Here is a 25,814-nt window from a genome sequence, read left to right on the forward strand (position 1 = left end):
TTCTTCATAGTAAGTGACTTTATAATTATGTGTGCAATATAATTTTATCATGGATTTAGTGTGGTTCTCTCCTATTTTTCTTTCCTTTTTTTTTGGTTTCTTTTTTAATAAAATTTTCATTGAATGACAATGATGACTAGCGTTAGCTAATTTGAAATAATAGCTTCATATATTTCCATCACTTCTTTATCTCTTGATAAGAAAGAAAATGTAGAGAAATACCATAAAATTACAAGTTAAAACTTTTACAAGAATCAATAAGACCAGAAAATAATTTTTCAAATCTTATAAAATTAAAACTTATATTAAAAATGGATTTTTAATCCGTGAAACACACTCAGTGATAAAAAAAAAAAAGACCTGTAATGGAAAGAAGATAAGTCAGTGGTTGTAAGAAGAGACTGGGTTTTGATTATTTGCTTAAATTATAAGTATAAACCAGATTCAATTTCATAGTCACGTGGAATTCACATGGTCACCATCTATCCTTTATATGGGTCACACATGTACCCTGCTACACTGACTAAGGTGACCCCATAACTCTAAAGACTTAGTGTTTGTTTTGGATATCACTTTTTGAATGGCTGACTTGGCTCTGTCCTTACTAGCAAATGGCAAGTTTCAAGTTAGTCTGCCCAGCTTGCTGCTAAATTTGAAGATGCCATAACACAAAAGTTGAGCTCATTAGTGGGATTTGTTAGAATCAGTAATAAACCTATCTGACTAAGCAATTATTGGGCTAGGACTTGGGACATATTCCCCTGTTGAAACATAGTGAACTGGTGTCGTGATGCGAAGAAATTGTTTCTAAAATGGGAACGTCCTCATTGTTAGTCAAGTATTTTGGCCTTGTTCCACATGCACAGTTAATAGAAAATATTGGTCATGAAAACAACTTGAAGGAAAAGATTAAGCAGTAAAGTTAAACAAGATTTGAGACAACATTCCTGAGAAAGCAGGTAAGCATGTGACAAACAAATGCAGTTGATGCTGCAAGTGTGATGTTGACGCTGCACACTTTATATCAACCAATCCAAAGGAGAATATATTAGGAACGACACATCAACAGTAAGCCAGTCGTACTTAACTCAATAATTCAGCTCTTTTTTGGATTGTGCAGGAGCAATCCAGTCTTCTGTAGTGTACTATTTTCAAGAAAATTATTGCTTAGTGCCAAATAAATTGACTAGAAAGAAAGGCCCATCTTGAACCAAGGGTGTTCTAAATTTTGGATAAAAAAGCAGATATAATATAAGTATGTTCATGAGCTAATTCAATTACAAATTACCATCGTTGGAGAAACCAGTGTTCTAAAGTATATTGACACTGACTTCATGCACCCCACAAGTTTTTTCTGCTACCTCCTGTTCATTCAGGAATGTGCACTATGAAAAATCCATTCCACAATGAACAGAGGTGATAAAGAAACTTGTAAAGGTGCAGGAAGCAGGAAGAAACAGCCAAACATGTATAACTTAGAATGGGCCATAACAATTATTTGTCCTTATTAAAGAAAGTGCTAACCCTGCAGAACATTCATGTATATCTTAAAAGTAAACATTGCTACATAGTGTTTACGCCGAAACTTCACTACAGTTTGTGTTCACGCCTGAGCTGTTACTACAGTTTTCCCCTGGGAAAGTATGACTGTTCACTTTCTAGGCGTGATACTGAACTTTCAGGAACAGGAATTATCTCTTCAACATGCTGTACGACAATAAAGGCAGTTCATAAGGCATAACTACAAACAAAAATGGCTCGGATAAAAGCCTAAAAGATTGAACCGCGGATAGCATGCAACGGGAAGTGCTTCTTGATTGAGAAAGATAAAAGAAGTCAAGTCACATCAAACAATGTGCAGGCCTAGGGGTTAACATCCCTTTTATGATCTCGTTCCCAGGTTTAAAACTGCAATATTGTTTCTTAAAATCACATGGCAAACCATACAAATTTTCTAGAAGAGTTTAACTTACTTTTAATCAATCTGCAATGTGCTTGTGTGGAAATCTGATAAATTTGAAAGACGCAAAAGGTTTTATCAAGAATTACCACAATGCATCATAAAGAACGTTAATAACAATCCAAAATCAACACAATAATAGTAAAAGAGCTATTTGCACAGTTGACTTTAGGCTCGATGTGATAAGGATTGAAGGTTGATCCACTTGACTATCTACCCCTGCCCCTCTCTTTACGCTGATACTTGCACCTCCTATCTACATGTTCATGATAACAATAATATTGACGATGATATAAGCACACAAATATATTATCAGGCACATCATGAAAAGATATTTTCTTAATGCTTTTAGCTCATTCAGAAACTTCTCACACTAGCCCTGCAAAGAATGAAGTCTAGCGTTTTAATTCTAACTAACATTACAAGTGTGTAAGCAAATTCTACTGATTCCATAACAGCGTCCGAAAATTCAAAACACTGGGACCGTGGACTTTTCAAGCTAGATAGAGAAAAAGTTTCTCAGTTTATAGCTGATACTACAAAAAAGATGGTTTACATCTTTCAGAGTACAGGAAGAATTAATCACTTAATAGAAGAAAGACTTTCGAATTAAACAGCAATGTTTCCAGCAATAGCATGTCACTGAAAGAACCCAACAACTACAAATTTATATTTTCCTAATTGGTAATAGTATATTATTAGACACATCTGTAACCATAATAGAGTAAATTTTTCTGATAGTGTTTTAGCCTCATCATTCAAAATGACAGTATTTGCCATCAAACATTACGTATTTACATCTGAAAGTGATCAAACTCCATTAAGTTCGTAGAGACAAATATAGACAAACAGAAATTTGTTGGTGTACCTATTCCACACACAATTTACAATACACCCTCATGATTAGAATTTTTGAAAAGAATAGCCAACCACACTGTTGTACCTATCTAATTGTTTTTCTCTATGGGCACATCCAACGTAGACTCTTCTAGCATAAATCTACTTCCAACTCATAATGAATCACAAAGAAAAGGTCTTTTGCCTTTTCACTTTAGCAATCGTAACCTGCCAATCCTAGAGATCTTTTTCTTTGCACATATATATCTACCAGCATAATCAGTGAACTAGAAAAATTTGGTTCTCAAACAGGAAAAGAGATCAAAATGAAGGTGAGTCTAAACTCTGCCCATTGAAAATTAAAAATTTCTTCATTCCTTCAGCTTCATCCCTGACTTTCCTTATTGCAGTTCTTTCAATGGGTGCATCGAAAACATCGGCAGAATAGTATAGAACCTTTCAAGGATTTCACATTTGGTATTAAGCTGTCCTTATTATCTTATCTCATAGATTCCAATTTTCCTCTATTTTTCTTAATGGAAATGAATGAAAAGGAATGATAATCTTTAAGGAATTCAGTGAAGGCTAAAGACTGTCACCAGTCACAGCTAAACACTTCTATATTCGGTGACTGAGTGGTTACTGTCAGTCAATGAAATAGCACAATATGAATACTACGTTGATTTTTCTGATCTCTAGCCTATGAATATTAATCTTACCAAAATTTTTAAGAGATTCAGCTTAAGTAAACGTAAGGTATTTTGTACAGTAGGCCTTTTAAAGATATCAAGACGACTACTGTACTTGAAACATCTGCATCCCACTTTATCACGTGGTTGCAAACACTAACGTACTGCAATTAAAATTTTGTACCTGTATCACTCTCCACTTCCCGGGTCCAAATTTAACTCATCTAACTATTATCCCTTTTCTCTCAAGTTCCTTAGTCCTCTTTCCAGTGTACGAGGAGAACAATACAGAGAATCAATGTTTCACCAAGATATGTAGCACGTGTATCTATCATTAATTGTTAATTTCACAAGTTTAGTAATTTGTTTGGACTCAAATTTCAGGAAACCCTTCTACTTGCCTTACAGTGAAGCCAACACTTGACAATCAATACTCCCATACGAAGCCATGCTTCAGCTCCATAAATCAGCCCAATTTCTCGAAGTCACACAATCAGGAAAATCAAATATCTTATTCTGGATTGGTTGACAGCAGAGAAGACAGGTCTCAAGAAGAAACAACAGCAATATGCTCTCAGCTCTTTGAAGGTTTCCTAACAATTGGAACACTTGGTACAGAAACAGAAACCAATGAACCAGGAACACCAACATTTGCGGAGCCTTCAGGAAACATACCAATGGGAAGTGAAAAGGTGACAGAAAATGAACTCAAGCTCATAACCTATGAGCTCGAGAAATTTCTAGAGGCTGAAAGAGAAGAAAGTTTCCATGATTCATCAGGAAGAAACAGCTATGTTAGCACTATTACACTTTGTGGAAAGGAAATAGATGGACCCAAAGCTGAAGATTACAGAAACAAAGCTGTATGTCCACTGCAAGGATATTTACTGGGGTCCTCATTTGAACTACCAGAAACAAAACAAGTAAGTAAAAAGAGAGCATCGTTAGCTGAGCTACTTTATAGGACAAAGGCAACAAGTCAAGATTGTACAGAGACAGGAATAAGAGGTGAAACACATGTCAAGGAAACACATAAGTCTGCTGTCAGGCATATTATGAGAAAGGTATTGAAAAAGGTCTGCAGTTCTTCAAAAAGCTGCAACACTTCCAGGAAAGATGCTGATTCTGCTTCAACCAATAAAAAACTCCACAAGGTTGGTCTCTAATACTAGATCTTCTGAACCACATTTAAAAAGTCTCTTACCAGATTATGAGAATCATTAATTTCTCAGATTTATTAGCAAAAAATTATCAGTACGATAACATATTTATTTCTTGGGTGTTTGTCAAAGAGTAATGTGCTAAATATCAGTCCTGATGAGTAAAGTGCCAGAATAAAATTAGCTATGAAAGCAAACTCACAATTTCAATATGAATGTCTTAAAAATACATTGAATACTATGACGTTATCATAAATGATTTGATTCATTCATCTTGGTATGCAGGCTCTACGTTTGTTTCACAGAAAAGTCTATCCTGAAAGCCCCATAAACGGAAAAGACTGCATTAAATCCCACAAAGATGAGATACAATATGTTTCTCATAAATTCTTCCATGAATATGATAATCGGAAGTCCACAAATCCAGACAACGGCAAAAAATTTCATCCAGATACCAAATCAAGAGAGTGGTCCCAACAACGTATGATCAATTGGAACCAACCACAGCTTGGGCAAATATGCAGCAGCTCAACTGGAAATAATGAGCACTGGATTAGAACAGACGCAGAGTGTAAGTACTACATACATCTAGAATGCAATTCCTCACACACCAATTTGATAAATATCTTCCATTAGCACCATTTTACGTATTCATATAAAGTGTTAGGTTTCTAATCAAGAAACCTAAAGAAAACCTCACTAACACACGCCCAGGGCTCACACTGAACACTGAATAACCTCCACACGTATTATTAACAGCAAGAAAGTCAGATACAGGGCAGCTATGGGAGCCTAACCTCCCCCACAGAAATAACGAATCCTGTAGAAAGAATACAAGTAGTCCAAAAGTGTCTTTTAGCAGATAACTACTACCTATATATACAAGTCTAACCCGCGCCCTTTCTAACTGTTAAGACAGTTAGAGTAACTAACTCTACTAACTCTTCCTTCTCCTCTCATAGACTCTTAGTCTCCTATCATAAAGTCTCATCTCAACAACACAATACAGTACAAATTGCCAAAATAAACAAAGAGAGGGGACAAGAATTTTGGATCAAGGGAGTGTTGAGTATTGTTGTGCAACAGAGAGAAAAGGAAAATATCAAATAAGGGGATGTGAAATTGTGGGGAGGCATAACATAATTTTGTAGAGCCGTATTGTTGTTTAAGCCAGGGAGGGCAGGTCTGTGTATCAGTTCTGATTGTATAATCTTCCAAAGCATTTTTTCTGCATTTCCTCTAATACTTTCAGCATTACTGCCAATTACTTTGATCATATAATTATTTACTTAACTGAAATACAAACTACTTTGAAAATTCTTGTCCTCGGACACTTATCAAGATAAAAAGGATTCTAGCATTGATCCTCTTTCCCACCACCTAAACACATATACCCAAACACCCTATCAATAAGTATTTTGATTAAAATGTTTTATAATATGTAAACATAACATCAATCTCAAACTAATCCTGAGCATATTTCTAGATTTGAAAGCAAATTAATATATCATGAAGTATCATAATACATGCATGACTGAAGTATAATTAAATTATGATTACTATTATTACTTATTCATAATTTTTTATATTGTAGATTTGGTGCTGGAGCTGTAGCAAGTTAAATTAAACTGCGCTGAAGTGGTGATGAATTGCACTATAAGTGAGACTTGTAAAACTAGTATTGGTAATTTGATAAAATGATTGTGTTATGCCTGTACTTGAAGTAATCATGCAACAAATAAATCTGTGTTTCCTGACAGTTTCTCAATAAATAGACATGTTTGGTTTAATTTTACTAGTTTGTTATAAACTTTACTTGATTTTACCGTGTCAAAGAAGACTAGAGCACAAATAAAATGAACAAATCAATTGCAACCAATGATATGCATCATCAACCACAAGAACAGATTTCTAGGACTTGGTATGAGGTCAATACAAACTCTCTTGACTAGGATTTTATGAGCATTCAACTGACCCTCAAATAGACCTAATGATATGAATGTGCAGGCCACTGGTTAAAACACAAGAATCATAATTTACCTATTAAATGTTAATATTGCTAGTTATCTAATAAGTACTTGACGAGCCCACCCTTAAAAGCTAGCTATTAAGGAAAAAGAAATAAAGCACTTATTATTCAGTTAAGAAGTAGACTTTAAGTCTAACTTAACCCTACAAATTGTCTTGTAAGGTAAGGTTTGCACCCGCTTATATACTATAAATTGATCTTATCTCTAGTCGATGTGAGACCTCCAACACACTCCTGTCACGCCGAGGAAAGTACATCTTGAGCGTGAGACTAGATATTAATGGATGCTTCGATAGTGACCCAATAAAGGGTGGAACAACAGACCTAATAAACAACAATTCTCGCTAGGATAGGCTCAAACTCATGCTCTGATACCATGTTAAAAAGTGAACTTTAAACTTAATTCAACCTTACAAAATCAGCGTATAAGGTGAGGTTTGCACTCACTTATATACTCTAAATTAATGTTATCTCTAGTCGATGTGAGACTCATAATATATTCCACTGAGTATCTTAATACAATTCAATGTGTGACTTAAGCACCCATAATGACCCAAGTTCTTATGATAGCATTGCCCCAAAGAGTTGATGCCTTGGTGGTTTTTACTCTACAACATGTTGCTTGGTAACACTTTACTCTACCTCCTACAAGTTAGACCCTCCACAAATCAGAATTCCTTCGTAGGCAACTCTATCCAAGAAAGAGATTATGAGCTATGATAACCAAGTTCCTACATTATCTTTCATAGAAAATGTTATATGCTTTTTATACAATTATATCTCTAAATTACCTCACTTGTTGGCCTTTAGCTTGAAACATGGGCAAAACAAGAGTGCCATAGGCATATATGCAGAAATTTTAAATAGTCTTTAAAATAGGAATCGCAAGAATTGAACACATGACTACTTGTCAAAGAGGCCTCCAGACCATATTAATGTCCATATCCCAAGAAAGCTTTTTATAGAATTATATTTTTATTTTTCAATTTTTAAAATGGGAATAACAAGAACTGAACCCATGACTAATTTTCATAGAGGCCGCGAGACCATTTCAATGATCAAATCTCAAGAAAGCTATTTATAGAATTATATTTTTATTTTTTTCGTTTCAGAATTTCCAGTCTAAGCATCCAAGGTACAATAGAAAATAAATCACTCACTTGACGATACAGCTACAAACCTCATAGAATGTCATGGAGATTAAAAAGGCAATGAGCATAGATTACAATGGTAGAAATTCTTCTTTAAGGTTTCCACCCATTTCCATTCTCCATGATCGATCAACTAGATTCGCAAATTCTCTGAAATGCACATAAATCTCCATAAGAAAAATTATTAAGTCACAATATCGGGATAAAAAAGAGAAACGTAAACTTCTCTCTCTTTCTTGATAAGCAGAATTTACGGTGATAGAAAGGCATGACCAAGCATGGAACATGTCCTCAATTTTTTGGACTTCTAAATTTTGTGAACTGCTCAAGGCCACTAGGTTAGATTTGCATTTCATTTTAGAAACATTTTAATTTCTTCTTGAGTGGAACCTTTGGCTATAAATATTCACTCATTTTCTTTGTAAACAACTTTTAATGATATTGAATGCATATTTGAATAACAGAGCTTTTCTAGAGTGCGTCTGAGAAAGGGAATTCTTTTTGGCTTATGTCTTATTTTGGTTCATAGGATCAAGTGGCATGACCTCCTCCATTGAATCATAATTCTTCCCCTCCACATTTTCTTTTTTCCTCTTTGAATTGAATTGTTGTTTCTTTGTTCAAGTTTCATCATCTTCTCTTACCTTGTATATGTTCACGTTATTCCATTCTTAAAAAAAAGTTTTCACACTTCTATTTATCTATGGAATAACTCATATCCAATGGCAATCTTCTACGAGTTTCTATTCTATCTTCTTCCATTTTGTTCTTGAGTTCATATTTTTGTATTCTCGTTCTTGTTCCAGTCTAGATGCAACCATTCACACTTAATCCTATGGATTAAATTCGTCTTTAGTGGTGAACATCTTTGAAATTTATGTTGTTTGTTCCAGAATTCTAAAAGCATATAAATCAAATCAATTTTTTTCAACTAATAAAGAGAAAACATAGTCAAACACTCATAAGTAGAGGTCTATCTGTACAAAGAGTTGACATACCCTGAGGATTTAATGGCAAACTATCATAAAAGATTGTATAGTATCCTCTATCTTATTTGCTTCTAAATTTTTTATAATGTATGTGGCTATTGAGCTGTGTTTGGATTTTCAAAAGCAATTACTTTTTAGTGAAACTAAGTTTTGATTATTGAAGCACACTTTACTCCATATTTTTCGAATTGGAAAGTTTCAAATCAAACTTGTCAGATATAACGGGCATAGGTCCATCCCTTTGTATTTTCTTATTTATAAATGCATAATCCTATGTGCTCTACACACATTAGAGATTCAAACATATGTCTCTCTCTCTCTCTCTCTCTCTCTTTTATTCTCATATCATATCAAAGTCATGTTTCAAGTTTGCTATGATATCAATATACCACCTTCTATTGGTAGTGAAGGCATGGATGGGAACATAAGTATGAACAAGAAGGCTTGAGGCCACATTGTTGATTATAAGTTGTGTACTCTTTATTGGACCTTATTGTGCTTTTTTCGTATTTGTTTCTAATTTTTGTAATTAAAAACTCTTCTTGGATATTATTATATACCATGTTGGATGAACCTAAATAGTTAGATCAGCATAGTAATCATAGGTCCATAGCATAAGTAGGCATCTGTTAACTTTTCTAATTAGTTTGGACTCATTTGCGTCTTAAGCTTTATGCTACTGAAGAGGAATCCTCTTCAGGTTCTTGTGAAGGACTTTCAATTTTTATCTTTGAATTGATAATTTGAAGAGAATAATCTTCGGTGGCTTATCAATCTATCTTGATTGTGGCATCTTCTTCATTACATGTCTTCTTCCGCATATTTTATGTATTTGATCTTTGGGTTGAGTTTGTCAACAATGATGTGTTCATCCTAGTTTGTGACTAAGTGTTCATTAGATAACCATCAAAAGAAAAACTTCCACAAACAATTTTGGGAAACAAACTTTGGAATAGAATGTTTGTTTATTTTCTTAATTTGAGCCAACAACATCAAAAGAAGTTTTTATTGTGCAAGTCAGAAACAAGGGTCAGAATTCCAAGTCCTCCTAAAACACTTTTGATTGACATTAATTTATTGCATAAAAACCAAGCAATTATGTTGATACACATAAGTCATGTAAATATGAACATGATGTGTTTACCCATCAATGAATGATATCATTTTGGAATACACGATACATCAATATCTTTGCAACAACCAAAGAATTCATAAATCACATTCACAAATCATTAATTAAACAACTCCATAACAGAAGAATGTAATAAGAAAATGAAAATCAATATAGTAGAGTAAATTGAAACAACCTCAAATCATGACTAACAACTAGCACAGTTAACTCCTTTTTTAAATGCTTCAACAGCTTCACAACATCAGCACGTGCTTTCCAATCTGACCAGTGGGAAATTATTAGATGTAACATCTTGATTTGCACCCATTATAGGCGCATGGGTGCTATTAGGACTACAGGGAAAATAAAAATAGGGAAAAAGTAGAACAAAAGGGAAATAAAAGTTTGTATTAAAAATGAAAAAAGGAAAAATAAGAAAACACAAACTGAGAGAACAAATAGTATGTAAAGGAAGAGAAAGCTCAAGTGGGTTCGCTAGAGTGGCGTTGCTAGAAATGAAGGTTGTTGAAGAAGATGAGAGGATCTTCGTCAACATGTCATTAGAAAAGGCTATGCCAAAATTAGTTTCATGGATTCAAGTTATAGAGACACCGTTAGGTCAATTCCTTGATCTAAGGAAATATTTGTTTTAACACTTTGCCCCAATTCTACCTTATCCTCTCCTCCCCTTGTCCCACTATCTCCTAAATTTCTTTCATTAAAATCATAATAAAAGTAAATGGTCTTGCTAATAAGTTTCGAAAGGTACCTACTAAAAAATAAAATACATCCTTTTAAATTCTTTTAATTACCTAAAAAACCAAGTGTTGGATGACATTTTGCATTTCTTATGCATTCTTATTCTATTTTCTTTCTTCTATTTGTTACTTTAACTAATGACTATAACATTGGCATAAATAAGATGTTGAATATAGTGAAAATTAGACATGGGAGTAATTCCTCTTGTGTAGAAGATACACATAAGATAATATAGGCATTAGTTAGGGTTCGGACTAATGCCTATATTAGAAGTAATTCTAGGAGACATCAGACAAATGATATGAGACACAAACCAGAGCGGGATAGACCCGCTCTGATACCAAGTTGAATATAGTGAAAACTCCCTTGTGTCCAATATACACATAGGGTCCTTTATTTATAATAGAACAAATATGGGCTAAACTTAAAATACAAATAAGAAATAATAACAGACTAACTAATGAAGATAAAAGATAAAGATAATATATCTAACAACTACCATAGCAACTAGCTAAACAAAATAAGAAATCATATGTTGCATTGTCATACCGAGTCCAGCAAGAGGTTCATCCAATATCAATAGATCAGGGGTTTGCACCTGAAAAATAAATTTGGAAAAACCATTAACCATATGCCAATTCATGCTTGCTTGATTGACATCTAAAATGTAATAAATGAGGTAGCATCTATATACTACTGAGGAGCAAGTCGGGTGCCAGCACGAAGCAATAGCATGCAGGAATTTAGAAAAGAACATCTTACTAATTGTATTGCCAAGGCAAGACGGCGTTTGTAACCACCACTAAGGGAGTGAGGATTTTTATCCAATGATATCCCACTTAATCCAACCTATAGTAACAAACAAGAAAAACATTGCATATGAAACATATAAATAAGTTAGTGGAGAAGAAAGTCGTCAATCACATATTAAATTAAATAAATCCTGAAAAGAGAATGAATTTTATTATTATCATTCATGTCTATTACATTCTCCTTACACCTATTTATAACAATCTAATCTTTCAAAAAAGGAAAATAAGGAAACAATATACGAAAAAATAAACTAGAAAATTCTATAGATATTTTCTCTAATTAAGAAGATTCTACAAATATTTTCCCTAATTAGAAAGATTTTCTTCTAATTTCAACAATAAACATAGAAAAGAGAATGAAAATAAGTGTGTATATGTGCAAGGTTATCAAATTCGAAAGTTTACGTAAACTCGTGAGAATCGAGTAAACTCGACTCGTAAACTTAACTCGTAAACTCATACGAGTTTACTTCAGATGAAAAAAATTATATAAATAATATCTTAATTCAAATAAGTCTACAAAATTATATAACTTTAAATAAATAAAATTTATAGTTATATTGTTCATAAAAATAAATATTGTAAAACATAAATACTTGAATTATTGTCATTAATTTTGATGCATTTAATTAAATATATAACTTTCAAATTCGCAGAATCGCTCTAAACTCACGATTTTACATGATCCTACCAATTTCACAGTCGATTCTATCGAGTTTACGCAGAAAACGAGTTTACTTCCGAGTTAACTCGAAAGCCATGTCTGGAAATGTAAACTCGTAAGAGTTTACGAGTTAACTTGAGAGTTTGATAACCATGTGTGTGTGTATACATGTATTATAAAAATACACTTGGTGGTATACAAAAGCATAACTACCCAGTTAATTGCCCTTTGTAGCCCTAGAGTAAGATTCTCCCTGAGGTGATGGTTACCCTTTTGCCTTGGCCAACCAAAAGTGACTTCATCAAGCACATTATCTGCGACAAAATACCTAGGTTGCAACACCAAAATATGTAGCACTTTAGAAATGACAATCCAACAAAAATGAAATGATCAAAGTGTACAATGCAGACAATTAAACAACACACCATTCTGAATAAAAGATCAGAGAAGGTACTGCCATAAATTTTTTGATATTCAAATAAATATAATTATTCTTCAAAGTTCAAAATATTTCAATTAGAGGAAAGAGCATAAGAAAGTTATATCTAATGCTACAAAAGGTATTATGCTGCTGCTGCCTGTTTTTTGACAAGAGCCCAGAAAACATATCAGCTAAAATATCGTAGTTATTTACATCTTAATGTTAGACAGTTATATAATACATTTTTTTTCCATCAAGAAGATGGTGAGCCAGTAAGTTAACAATACTGCTGCCTTGAGATCTGGAGTCATGAATTCATGGTTCTTCTAGTCACACACACAAAAAAAAAAAACAAAAAAAAAAAGCCTCATTGTCCATAGGGGTAAAGGTTACATAAATTTGATCCTCTCCAAGTCTCTCAATGGTTGGAGCCTCGTGTATTAGACAACTCATTTATCATTGTTGAAGATCTCTCATTGTCTACTATTGTGGGGGCAAACCTCACATTACTAAGTTGGTATTATAAGGTTGAATTAGACTTAAAATTTATTTTTGGCTTAATACCTCTTTTGGTCCCTCTTTAGTGGGGCAATGTTCAAGTCCGTCCTACCTTTTTTAAAAAGTTCAATGTGGTCCCAATTTGTGAAAAATCAGATTAAGTTAATCCTTTTTGGTTACGGCGTCAAAATTTTAACGGTAGAGCTGCCTAGTTGGCCAACACTTAATAAGTTGTCCTATTTTTCTCATACGTGGAATATAATATGTTAATTTTGAATTTTAAAAGAACAATTTACTTGCCACACATCAGCTTTATGATAACTCTGCCATGGATCAAAGCTTTATGATAACTCCGCCATGGAAAATCTCTCACTCTCCATAACGGCCTCCGAATCAAGCCTGTCGGTGGCCATGCGGCTCTCCGCTGCGATGAAAACGGTACCATTGTGGGAAAAAGCACAATCACTGTCCATCTTCTTGCATGCCTCCTTTTTCAGATCCCCAAGCAACAACACCAGCTCCTTGTTGAACACCACCGCTAAGTAGAACCCCTCCAGCGGCTCAGGCCTGAAACCAAACTTGGCACAACTCAAATCCCAAAAGATATCAATTTTACCAGATTGGACCTCCAAATTCTTGGACCCTTTTCTCTTTAAGAATAGCGATGGCTTTATCTCAACCTTGCAGAGACAATGATTTCCCAAATCATCAATTCCCACGCTCAAGCCTTGACCCATCAGAGTTTTGGACCAGGAGACCATGATCAGACATGAACAGCGTCTTAATTTGCACTGGTACACACATGTGACAACATTTTGAGCCGCTCTTGTGGTGCTTGATGAGGATGAGTCAGCACCTGAACCCCATTTTCTCCAAAACAAGAAGGAAACTCCTTCATGGCAACAATAGCAACAACAAACAATTGGATGCAAAAGTGTTGAGTTTGGACATGTGCTTCTAATCGTGTTTCTTCAGAATGGGATACATTGCTCACCCATGCTCCGCCGCCACCCAAAGAGGCCCATTTCAGAGGCGTCTTTGGGGCTGCTTCACCGTAGAGGAAGCCGCCAGGGCCTACGACACTGTAGCCACCTGCCCCAACGATCGCAGCTCTACAGCCGGGATTCTAGCTCTCAAAGGAACCCAAACTCAGATCAAACAAAAACCCAAATTCGAAAACCCTAATCCCAAATTGCAAGATTTGGACCGCTATCCATTCCACTGCCATCGTCGGAGATGACACACAGCGCATCACCACTCGGGACGAGCTCCGTCGTCTCTCCGCAACAGCTGCCGAACGCGTTCTTCACTTCGCCGAAGAGCTCGTTAGCCTCTCAGTCTCCCTCTTCTCGCACAGATTCCTCTCTCTCGCTGAACATGTCATTTAACTTTCCAATGCCACGCAATCACAAAAAGTGGACACCTTATTATGTTTTTTCCAGGAGGGCACTTGGACCGTTAAAAAATTAACACCGTAACCAAAAAGGATTTAATTGCACACTTTTTTCACAAGTTGGGATCACATTGAACTTTTTAAAAAAGGTAGGACGGACTTGAACATTGCCCCCCTAAAGAGGGACCAAAAGAGGTATTAAGCCTTTATTTTTTAAGAAAATACAAAAGTCTATCCTAGTATGTTTGTTGGCCTATCGTACCATCCACTATTCAACACACCTCTATTCACATGTTTGATGTCCTTGATGTAAAGGTATGTGTTTGAGATCTCACATCTTCAAAAGATGGCCACACTATATACATACATATACATGCATACATATATAAATATATATATATATATATATATATACATACATACATACATACACACACACACAAACTCCATCTTACTAAGCCAGTTTTATGTGGTTCAAACAAGTTTAAAGTCCACTTTAGTCCTCCTATAAAACTAGTTTTGTAAGATTGAGTTAACCTTAAAGTCCATTTTTCTATAAGATGGTATCTAACATATCCTATCACATCACCTGTTATTCAACCCCTATTTTCATGTTTGAGCCGATGTGAGGAAACTTGTTGTAGATCCTAAATCAAATACAAGTGAATGCAAACCTTAACATACAAAACAGGTTTTATAAATTAGAGTTAAGAACTAAAGTTCATTTTCTAAGAGAATACCACGGTTTGATTTTACCCATTTAACAATATTCTAAGCCTCAATTATAATTTTGAAGCAAATCACACAAATTGAACCAACATAAAAGCAACCACCATAATAACATAATCAAAAACCAAAATCCACCAAAGGACTCAAGAAGCAAAACCACATAGGCTTGCCTAAAGCCACAACAAGCACAAATTTCTAGCATATATCAGTGACGGACAACATAGTCCTACTCACGACACCTTGCTTTTCTTAGCCTTCACACTTTCCACAACCTTCACCTTAATATCGCCTTTCTTCCTCTTCTTCACACTCAATTACTCACCTTAACAGCCAATTCACTTACACTCAAACAACATATTTGACATGTAGTCAAGATTTATGGCACAAAATTAAAACAAATGCAAGATAGAGATTAACAAAACCTCTTACTATATTCAATTAGTTTATATTCATACCTCTCAGGAAACTGGAAGACAATACCAACCCTTTCTGGCACCAAGGGCTCCGGAGTTTGACTAGGATTTCCATCATTCCCATACTTTTGGATGTAAATAGATCCCGAGGTTGGTTTGCATATTCCTGCAAGAAGCTAAATGAAGAAATGCAAGGCCATTTCGTGAGCTATGACCACCATCAACCTAAACGCAACATGAACTAAAGGGACAAAACGTATAACCTGCAATAGGGTTGTTTTTCCACTTCCACTCTGTCCGAAAATTAGGCCGAAACTGTTGCAATTGACAGAAATAAGCTGCCACATAATACAAAAGAAAAAAAGAAAAAAAAAATCTTGGAAGATGCATCATTGAAACTTTCATAGTAAGGACAATCATCTTAGTATTTTGAAGTTAGTAATACAACGAAACAAAGACACATACAATTACGAACCTTTTCTCTGGAAGTGAAAAGCTAACTGAATTTAGAAGTTTAAGCTGAGTCCCCGGGGGTTGATAGCTAACCTCTCGAACCTTAAGCAAAAATATAGCCTTTCAATACATACATTTCCGCAGTTTCCACGTAATGTTCCAATCCATCCAATGCAGAATAATAAATTCCAATACATCAAATGAAAAACGACAAAAAAAAATTGCTTATTCCAGAGTAAAAGGTATTTTAGGTTATCCCAAATTCAATCCAAACATGCACTGTATATTTACCAGAATTATAATTCGCAAGAGACAAAAACAATTCTAGTTCATGTGAGTGCAATAATGGAAATGGTTAGTGGTAAAGCAAAGGCCTTAGAGTAACTGGAGTAGAACATACTTCGAAAGAGGAGTGGCTACAGTTGATTCTGGGAAGCTGAGTGGTTGGGAACTTTAGCCTGCAATTAGGAATATGGTTAAGGATTCGTCCCAACAAAATGCAATTGAGAAAGAGGAGAGGTCGAAACACACGATTTGGAACCAAGAAAAAACGACGGTTGTTGGAGGAAGCGCAACCCAATGGGTGGCTTTAAAGTGGTGGTCATAGCCTATGGCTGCCTGTACAACTTCAGTTTTGTGCAGATACTTGTTCAAAATATGGTTATCAAACTATTGTTTTTTTTCTTATTTAATCTGTAGAGAATCTAAAAATACTAAAGTCTCTGTATCTAGAGTTTTTTTCACTTATTTTTGGTAGTATAATGAGTCTACATTAAAGATACAATATTAAGCGTTTAAAAGGTAATTAGACATATTTATACTATTATTAACATGTGTTTTTTTATGATATTATAATAAAATAGTAAAATTATTATTATTATTATTATTATTATTATTATTATTATTATTATTATTATTATTATAAAATTATATATTTTAATTTTTATGATATTATTATAAGTAGTTTTCTTATAAGTAATTTTCTAATTAAAAAGATAATTAAATTTTAAAAAATGGCCAAATTGAAAAAATAATTAAATTTAATAAAAATGACTTAAAAAATAAAATTATAAAACAATCATTTTATTAAAAATATTTTATTTATAGAATAAAATTAGAAAATATTGACACAAAAAATAATCCTCCTCTAGATTATTATATTATATATGATAAGGAGAAATCCTCCTCTTTATATATAGATTATTTATTAAATAACTATTTATCAATTTTGTTCTTCCGTTTTTTTTTTTAATTTAACCGTTTCTTAATTCAATGTTTTTATTAAATTTATCATTTTCAAATTAAAATAACTATTCATAATAAAATATTAAATATAAAATAAATTAAAGTTGTTTAGAATAAAATTATAAAAAATATTTATATTTATTTTAATAATTATAATTTTATTTTTTTTATCATAAAAATAATAGACTTACGCATAGCAAAAATATGTTTTCATTATTCTTTATAATTGTTTTACATTTGTCATTACTACAATATGATAATAAAAACAAAAATATTATTATAAATTAATTAGTAATTAAATTTTATGATGAAATAGTTAAAAATTAATTGATACGATGAAATAATTAAAAATTAATTGCTATAATGAAATTAATTAAAAATATTACTAAAACTTATATCAAAATTTTAAAAAATTATAAAATGTTTTTATGAATTTTATAATATCATAATTATATAACAGAAATACTAGTCAATTTTAATTTTAATTAAAATAAAAATAAAATCTATAATTAAATGCATAAAAATACGTAAGATCTATTTAAAAGTATAGACTATCAAAGAGAACATTATAGATATGATAACAACTAAATTATAGTTATCCATATATGTATTGAATATAGATAATCATAACTACATTAAGAAAAATTAAAAATTTTCAAAAGTTAAAAATTACAACTATTTATCAACCGGGTGTTGCTCCCTCCACCCCCACACATCTCTTCCTCCACCTCCCCTTTACTATTTTGCCCCTTCCTCCACCTTTCCTTTACTATTTTGCCCCTCAGTAAAATTTTATTTTTAAAATTGTTGTTTTTTAATTTTATTCATTTATAACATATTTCACTGATAACCTACGTAGTTTCTTGTATGAGTAAAATATTTTTCTACAAAGCTTGGTGATCGTGAAAAGAATTATCAAACAATCTTCTTCTTGTTCTCGGTGCAGTACGTGGTGCAGTGCGTTTATGGTGTAGTGTCCTTGTCGTGGTTCCTCTCCAGGTACGTAGTCATAATCCTTCCAATAATCCTAAACCCTAAATCCTTCCCATACTTCCAATAATCCTTTTAATATCCAAGCCTATAATCCTTGCATGAGCCGCAAAACGTAGTAAAATAAAAACGAAACGTAAAAGGAACACTGCCTCTGGACGGATGACATCCTTCAACGGATGTCAACATCCGTTGAAGGCAAAACGGATGTCGACATCCGTAGCGGATGTCGACATCCGTTTTGCCTTCAACGGATGTTGACATCCGTTGAAGGATGTCATCCGTCCAGAGGCAGTGTTCCTTTTACGTTTCGTTTTTATTTTATTTGTTTATTTTATTTACAGTAATTTATATTTAAATTTATAATTTTAAATGTTATATATGGTTAGTTTTTAAACGTAATAATTTTGTTAAAATATGAATTTGTTAAAATATGAATTTGTTATAGGTGGAGAAGAAGCTTAACGGAAGAGAGAAAGGTAAACGAAAATGGAAGAGAGGAAGAGGTGCAGAGGGAAGTAAATCAGAAGTTTTAAATAAATTAAAATATTAAAATAATAAAAATAAAAAATTTTAACTTTTGAGGATATAATTGTCATTTTAAAAGGATATAATTGGCATTTTAGAAAATTGGGGAGGTGGAGGAAGAGACGTGTGGGGGTGGAGGGAGTAACACCCTTATCAACCTAGTCTAAGTAAGTGTTAGGGATGACAAAAAAATCTATGTCCATGGATAAAATCTGCGACAGATAGTTACTATTCGCGGATATTTATTACCCGTGGGTAGCGAGTAGCGGGTATTTTAATATTTGCTTCTAAATGGGTCAGATGCGGGTATTATACTATTCAACCCACGGATATCCGTTACCTCACGAAAATAATAATAATAATAATTTAATTAATATTTTTAAAATTAATTTTTTTTATTACTCTTAAAAAAGGAAAATTTTAATAATAATGACTTAGGATTCCTTTCAATTACCCTTTTTTTAAAAGAAAAAAAGAAGGTTACATTACTTTTGACCCAATCCTAAGAGAGATATCAAACATATACATAGAATCTCATTAGAAAATTCTCTCTTAACGGAGGACTCTTTTCTTCTTCCTTCTGGTTCAGCTCGCGTAGGGAGTAGGCTCCATTCCCTCTTCCTGTCTATCTATTTTGGTTGTGATTGGGGTTTTGTTCCAATTTGGGATTTGAAATTAGGGCTTTATTTGTTCTCTGATTTTTGGGGTTTCTTTCGTATGTTTTGATTTGCGTTTTGGGAGTCTGTTTCTTGATTTCTTCCTTGTTAATTGGTGATGCGATTTTGGGGTTATGATTTGAATGAGTGTTTTGAGTTTTTTTTGGATTTTAGTTCATTGATGCAGATTGGATTTTAGAAGACCCTGGTGGTTATCGCGGTTTGGAGATTTTTGTGATTGCGTTCGTTTTCGGAATTTGGGTTTAGGGTTCCTGTTTGCGTTCTCTTGGAAATTCCTTATCTCTTTGTTTCATACATTGATAGGTATTTGTGGGTTAACCCTATGACTAAATTGAAACTTCAGTTACTGGGTGTTTCTTCCTCATATCTTTTTTTTTCCAACGGGTAGCGGGTCGAGTTGTGGGTAGGAATTATTTATGCCCGACCTGACCCGTTGCCATCTATATTCACTGCTCATCAACCTAATCTAAGTTACCGCATGATCCTAAACTGGATCAACAATTTTATCTTCATATGCTCACACCATTAAGATTATTATTGGAAACTAAAAGTACAACACAAGCATAACAACACAGTAGAAAGGGTCATATATATAAAAAAATATTCATAAAATAGATAAAGATTTTTCATCACCATCATTCATTCATAAAACAAACATATCACATTTAAAGACTCTTACTAGACTTCATTTATCTAGGTACGTGCCATTAAGCTAGACTAGTGAAGTCATACACTTGTGGTGACAAAAATACTGCTCTACTTAGTTGTTCTACCGAGTTGACACACACAAGGTTAGTTCATGTCATGGTCCTAAGAACTTGGGAGTCGTCCTTATAATAGGACCTTTTGTCACTCTTACCACCTAATCATTCTCCTCTACATGAGTATGAATGATTAGAAGAGTTCAGTGTGATGCCCCAAATTTCAGGGTGTCACAGGTTATTAAAAAATCGTAAAATTCAAAACTTTCTTATAGCGCGAAAACGTATTTTTCAAAAAGATAACATTTAAACATGCATAATTTATTCAAAGTATATGAGTTTCAAAAGACTTGTCCAATTACATTATTCAAATAATGGGAGTTACAAATGAATTAAAATAACTCCAACTACATTGTCTTAAATTTAAGAAAAATAGCTTTCATTAAAAATTTCAAGTTTGTTTCCCGTCATCTCTCAAATCTATCATGCCTCAACATCATCTGCAACATCATCTCACGTATAACATATTATATGATCATCGCCGATAATTTCATTCACAACACACAAATACAAACACATATGGGGTAAGTTACTAATAAAACAATAATAATAATAATAACAACATATAAACACACTGAATATATATATCAACCATAAAGCACCATATACCCAATGGTAATAACAATAATATTCATAATCCTCTAGCATCCCTAGTCCTTGATCACAATGAATTACTCAATTCTCGATCCATGATCCTTGATCTTCGATCCTCGATCTTTGATTTCCTTAACCCTTGATGTCATTACTAATATCTCACACATAGACCTTTGGTTATCTACTCATTAGCACCTATGTTAACTACTTACTATAACCATTATAGTAACATGACTACCAACATAACATCACTTGGAGCATCTATAATATTATGATCATTATCATAGATACACCATCACAATGACTATCTCAGTCATGAACAACACCATGAGCATCATTGTTCCATGAACACCCTACCCTACCTCATCCATTGTAGCCACTCTTACAGACCAATTTATAGCCTCCCTTACAGATCTGCTCGAATAGTTCTGTAATCCAATTAAAGAACATGTAATCATGCCACATAAGGACAAGGAAAACACCATCACTCCCACACAAGGAAGGTTCAATACCTGAACAACGCTTCCTTTGCAGATAAGGAAAAAGGAAGCACTTATATGTAGATAAACTCAGGATTTACTTGGTACAAAAAGTAGACCTATCCTCCACTCTTATGCCCATCAACCATACCATGAGGTACACTCCAACATTCACTCATGTTCTAATCTCAACCACAAGTCAAATCTAACCCTAAACATAACCACTAATCTCATTCTTTGGTTATCCTCATGTTCTACAACACCTCCAGCTTGGTCCACATTCATTCTTCATCAAAATGCAATTTTTCAGCAAAAATACACTAGGATAATTGATTATCAAAAGTGATAATCAATTATTCTCGAGAGGATCACATTTACACAAAATTCACTGTGATAATCGATTATCACTTAAGATAATTGATTATTTTAGTGGTTTTGACACAACAAATTTTCGGATTCATCACATATGTTAGGATAATCGATTATCATCCTAGATAATAGATTATTCCTGAAACACAACTCAAAACTAATGTGCAAATAATCAATTATAAGAAATGATAATCGATTATTACCGAATCGAAACACATCCTGGACATATTTATAGAGTTTAAAATACACATACATCGATCCTAAATCACGAGTGAACACACCCAGAACATCATGCATGCATTCAAGTCTCATATACCCTTATGAACATACCCTAATACATACATTACATCACTTGAATCATCCTAAACCCATCATTATGCATATTATAATCCGAACAAACCTAACATACTGCATATGATCATCATACCACTCTTTATAACATATATTTGTATGGTAAAACCTCTAAATAGCATACATTTGCCCTCCCTTAGCATCAATGCATATTATCATGGGATAACCCAACAAAAACATACATACCTTCATAGAGAAAACCCCAACACAAACATGATATAAACCCTATCATCATGCAGAACATATTCTCATTCATACACATGCATCAAAACAACTTTACCTTTCAAAATAATCAAGAGCAAACCCTATTCATCAATCAAACCAACAAGAAAACAAACAAAGGTAAGTTTCCCCAATCCTTGGCCAATCTTAAGGCGTTATCTACAACTCCAAAACACCATCGGTCTTCCCTTGCACTAAAGTTTTTTGCAGCTTGGAGAACGGATGAAATGACAATGACGATCAGGAGGTTTGGAATAGGGTTTCATTGGCTTGGAATATTGAGGATTGGGAGACTCTAGATTTGGAGAGGACATGATAGTAAGATAGGATTTAGGGTTTGAGAGGATGAGTTGAGAGGTTGAGAAGAGAAGCGCGGTTAAATAGAAGAAAAAGTTAGTCATAGGCGATTGATCAATCTCGTCCATTTAATGAAGTTAGTACGAAAATATTCGAAAGAGATTTACATCTCTTTGAATACCGAAAAGATGTTGTGAAGAGTGTTAGTCAGCAATGGTAAGAGTGAGAAATAAGAGATTTTAGTGTTTTTAGGAAGAGAGAGATTGGCTTGAGTAGAGAGGAGGGTGGCTTGATTGATACGAAGAAGATTTGGTAGATAGGAGAGATGGTTTGGGCCTAGGAAATCTTAGACAACTTTTGGAGATGGGCTCAGTACTAGACACACTTAATGCATGAATGCAGTTGTCTTATAGACAATGCAACAAAATGATGTCTTTTGGACTACGTGTCCTAGACGATTGACTCTCTAGACTCCTATATGAATCCTATATGAACACACTTAACATATTTGAATCAAAAATTCATTCAACGTCTCTCATACTGATGAATCATTATTTTGTATTATTCACCTAGCTTTTCGCACCAAATTATATTAGTGAATTATGTTTAATTCTTCATTATTGTCTCATTTTTACTAATTAGGCTTAATTTGATCAGTAATTCATATTTTAATTAATTTGGATTATCTAAATCTAATTATTCTCATTATTAATTGCAGGACAATTTTATAATTATGATTAGGACTTCAAGAGGGTTGTCACATCTTTTAATTTCGTTTTGTAATTTTAATTATTTTAGTTTTGGACAGATTTCCACTTTTAGGCCCAATTTTAAGTCATATTTTGTAGAAGCTCGTATGAAAGACAAAACGATAAATGGAGCTTTTAAAAACTCCAAATTAGATTTGCAAGCTCTTTCTCCCTCAATTTTCACGTTTTCCATTTAGGTTTCCTAGCATTGGGCATTTTCCACCCCCTTGTGGGGGTTTAGGTTTGATTTCGTTTTCCTCTTTCTTGTATTGAATCAATTCCATTTTTCAATTGCAAGTCCAATTTCGTTTCAAGCTTTGCATTTACGTTTCAGATTTGGTTTTGTTTTCTTTTGTAATTTGGCTTTGCGTTTTCATTTCCATTTGGTGCTACTGTTACGTTTTATGTGCTCTAATTCCATTTTGTTTGCTATTTGAATTTTGTTTTAATGGTAGTCTAAGTGTGCTTGGTTGGTCTTAGTCAGATTGCAACGTTTTCCTTGAGATTGTTGGTTTATCGTGGTGATTTTTTTGTTCTAACCTTGCTCCATATTTAATTATGTTCTATGCTTGCAATTGGGTACACGCTTAGTTGCCTAATTGTATTTAATCTTCGCTTAGTCGATTAAACTACATTTGTTTAATTTGTGGCAGCGTGGACATGATTAAATGGGAACATTGTGTTTGCTTAATTCGCTTTTATGAAAACATGGTTAGCCTTCGCTTAGTTGGTTAGCTTGTGTTGGATTAGGGGTTAAAGTAGTGTGTAATTATTGTTAATCTGTGATTGGAAGCATTACAATCGAGCTAGTATCAACCGTTTTTAATCTGTGTTTGAATTAGTGCTTTAATTAGTTTGATTTCATTACACAAAATTGTCCAAAAACACCCTCCACCAAGTATTCGATCTAATGACTGAACCAATATTTAGTCCTTGAGAAACGACCTAAGAGTCACTTCCTAGTCTATACTACACTTAATTGCATATTAATTTGATTCGGGTACGACCTCAATCACATACCAATAAGGGTTATTAGACGGTTAAGTCTATCTTCAACAAATGACTTAGTGACGATGTCAGCTTGCTGATCTTTTGTGTTTACATATTGTAAATCCACAGTACCCTTGTTAACATGACCACGTATGAAGTGATGCTTGACCTCAATATTTTTAGTGCGTGAATGCAATGTTGGATTTTTAGACAAACTAATTGCAGCATATTATCGTAGAAGATAAGAATTGTACCTTGAATGTGACTATAGTCTTCGAGTTGATTCTTGATCCATAATAGTTGAGAGCAACAATGTGTAGCTGAAACATATTCAGCTTCAGCAGTTGATGGTGCGATTGTGTTCTGCTTCTTGATCAGCCATGATACTAGGTTTCTTCCAATGAAGTGGCAACCTTCACTTGTGTTTTTGCGCTCAACTTTGTCTCCAGCAAAATCAGCATCACAGTATCCTTCAAGATCAAATCTCTCACTTCTTTTGTAGCATAAACCAAGATTTTTTATTCCTTTTAGATGGTGAAATTTGCGTTTAACAACACTGAGATGAGTTTCTCTAGGATCTGACAGGAATCTTGCACAAAGGTAGATGCTAAACATAATGTCAAGTCTAAACGCTGTAAGATACAAAAGTAAACCTATCATTTGATGATAAAGAGTGTTGTCCACTTTTGTTGAGCTTTCATATAGTTCTAGGCTAGTTGTTGGATGCATTGGATTCTTCATCTCCTTGGCATCATCCATTTTGAACTTTCTGATTAGCTCCTTTATATACTTCGTTTGATGTATATAAATTGTGTCGTCTTCTTGCTTGATTTATAGTCCAAGAAAGAATTTTAGCTTGCTCATCATACTAATCTCAAATTCTTCTTGCATCATTTTCGAGAAGTCTTGGCATAACTTTTCATCAGTAGCACCGAAGATAATGTCATCAACATATATCTGAATGACTATGAAACTTTGATTGACATTCTTCCTGAAGAGCGTGATGTCTACTTGACCTCTTGTGAAACCATTCCTTATAAGGAAGAGACTTAACCTTTCATACCAAGCTTTGGGAGATTATTTTAATCCATATAACGCTTTGTTAAGTCTGAAGACGTGTGTAGGATTAGCTTTGCACTCAAACCCTGAAGGTTGTTCCATGTACACTTTTTCCTTAATATCACCGTTTAAGAATGCACTCTTGATATCCATTTGATAAAGCTTGATTTTGTTGAACACCACGAATGATAAGAGAATGTGAATGACTTCTAACCTTGCTATACGAGCATATGCTTCTGTGTAGTTGATTGAGGTCGTACCCGATCAAATTAAACTACAATTAAGTGTAGTACTAGGTAGTGACTCCTAGGTCGTCTCTCAAGGACCAATTTTCTCTTTGTCAAAGGATCGAACACGTAGTGGGGGTTAGAGCAGACTATACGAATTAAAACACAAATTAAGAACATGTTAGCTACTAGTTAGATTGCAATGCTT

At 33.7% G+C, this 25,814-nt stretch overlaps 2 protein-coding genes and 1 pseudogene across 11 annotated transcripts; 1 reads left to right on the plus strand and 2 right to left on the minus strand.

The window, feature by feature from the left end:
- Positions 1–1,205: 1,205 nt before the first annotated feature.
- ABCI11 (non-intrinsic ABC protein 14) lies at positions 1,206–16,745 on the minus strand. Of its 10 annotated transcripts, none has more exons than XR_015786671.1 (12): positions 16,600–16,745; positions 16,469–16,526; positions 16,091–16,188; positions 15,879–15,930; positions 15,658–15,791; positions 12,375–12,489; positions 11,448–11,534; positions 11,235–11,283; positions 10,123–10,207; positions 7,856–7,976; positions 1,974–2,007; positions 1,206–1,707 (listed from the first exon to the last, which is right to left on the minus strand). XR_015786671.1 is itself a non-coding variant. In XM_088115403.1 (11 exons), exons 1-10 carry the CDS (start codon positions 16,671–16,673, stop codon positions 7,898–7,900), a joined length of 831 nt encoding a protein of 276 aa, XP_087971529.1. In that variant the 5' UTR covers positions 16,674–16,745; the 3' UTR covers positions 1,206–1,707; positions 7,856–7,897. The 10 variants fall into 10 exon arrangements, 6 of the variants coding, with proteins under 6 accessions (XP_087971529.1, XP_087971531.1, XP_087971532.1 ...); XR_015786668.1 differs by having other exon boundaries at positions 7,836–7,976; XR_015786669.1 differs by lacking the exon at positions 1,974–2,007 and having other exon boundaries at positions 7,836–7,976.
- LOC124833227 (protein LAZY 1-like) lies at positions 2,223–7,599 on the plus strand. The gene is made up of 5 exons (XM_047307652.2): positions 2,223–3,129; positions 3,208–3,274; positions 3,871–4,640; positions 4,932–5,217; positions 6,241–7,599. Exons 1-5 carry the CDS (start codon positions 3,124–3,126, stop codon positions 6,258–6,260), a joined length of 1,149 nt encoding a protein of 382 aa, XP_047163608.2. The 5' UTR covers positions 2,223–3,123; the 3' UTR covers positions 6,261–7,599.
- LOC148197808 (uncharacterized) lies at positions 12,574–15,643 on the minus strand (annotated as a pseudogene).
- Positions 16,746–25,814: the final 9,069 nt, after the last annotated feature.

Source organism: Vigna umbellata, chromosome 5, assembly GCF_029865625.1.
Source record: "Vigna umbellata cultivar VRB3 chromosome 5, Vumbellata_1.0, whole genome shotgun sequence".
Lineage (NCBI taxonomy): Eukaryota > Viridiplantae > Streptophyta > Magnoliopsida > Fabales > Fabaceae > Vigna > Vigna umbellata.

Bases quoted from the DNA above. Each gene is read 5' to 3' on its own strand.
- LOC124833227 (XM_047307652.2), top strand. The intron at 4,641-4,931 runs GTTGGTCTCTAA...CTTGGTATGCAG, and splicing joins CCAATAAAAAACTCCACAAG to GCTCTACGTTTGTTTCACAG. The intron at 5,218-6,240 runs GTAAGTACTACA...TTTATATTGTAG, and splicing joins GATTAGAACAGACGCAGAGT to ATTTGGTGCTGGAGCTGTAG.
- ABCI11 (XM_088115403.1), bottom strand. From the start codon at position 16,673: ATGACCACCACTTTAAAGCCACCCATTGGGTTGCGCTTCCTCCAACAA. The intron at 15,792-15,878 runs GTTATACGTTTT...TTCTTCATTTAG, and splicing joins GAAAAACAACCCTATTGCAG to CTTCTTGCAGGAATATGCAA. The intron at 7,977-10,122 runs GTTGTTTCAATT...TGTGCATTTCAG, and splicing joins GTTGTTAGTCATGATTTGAG to AGAATTTGCGAATCTAGTTG.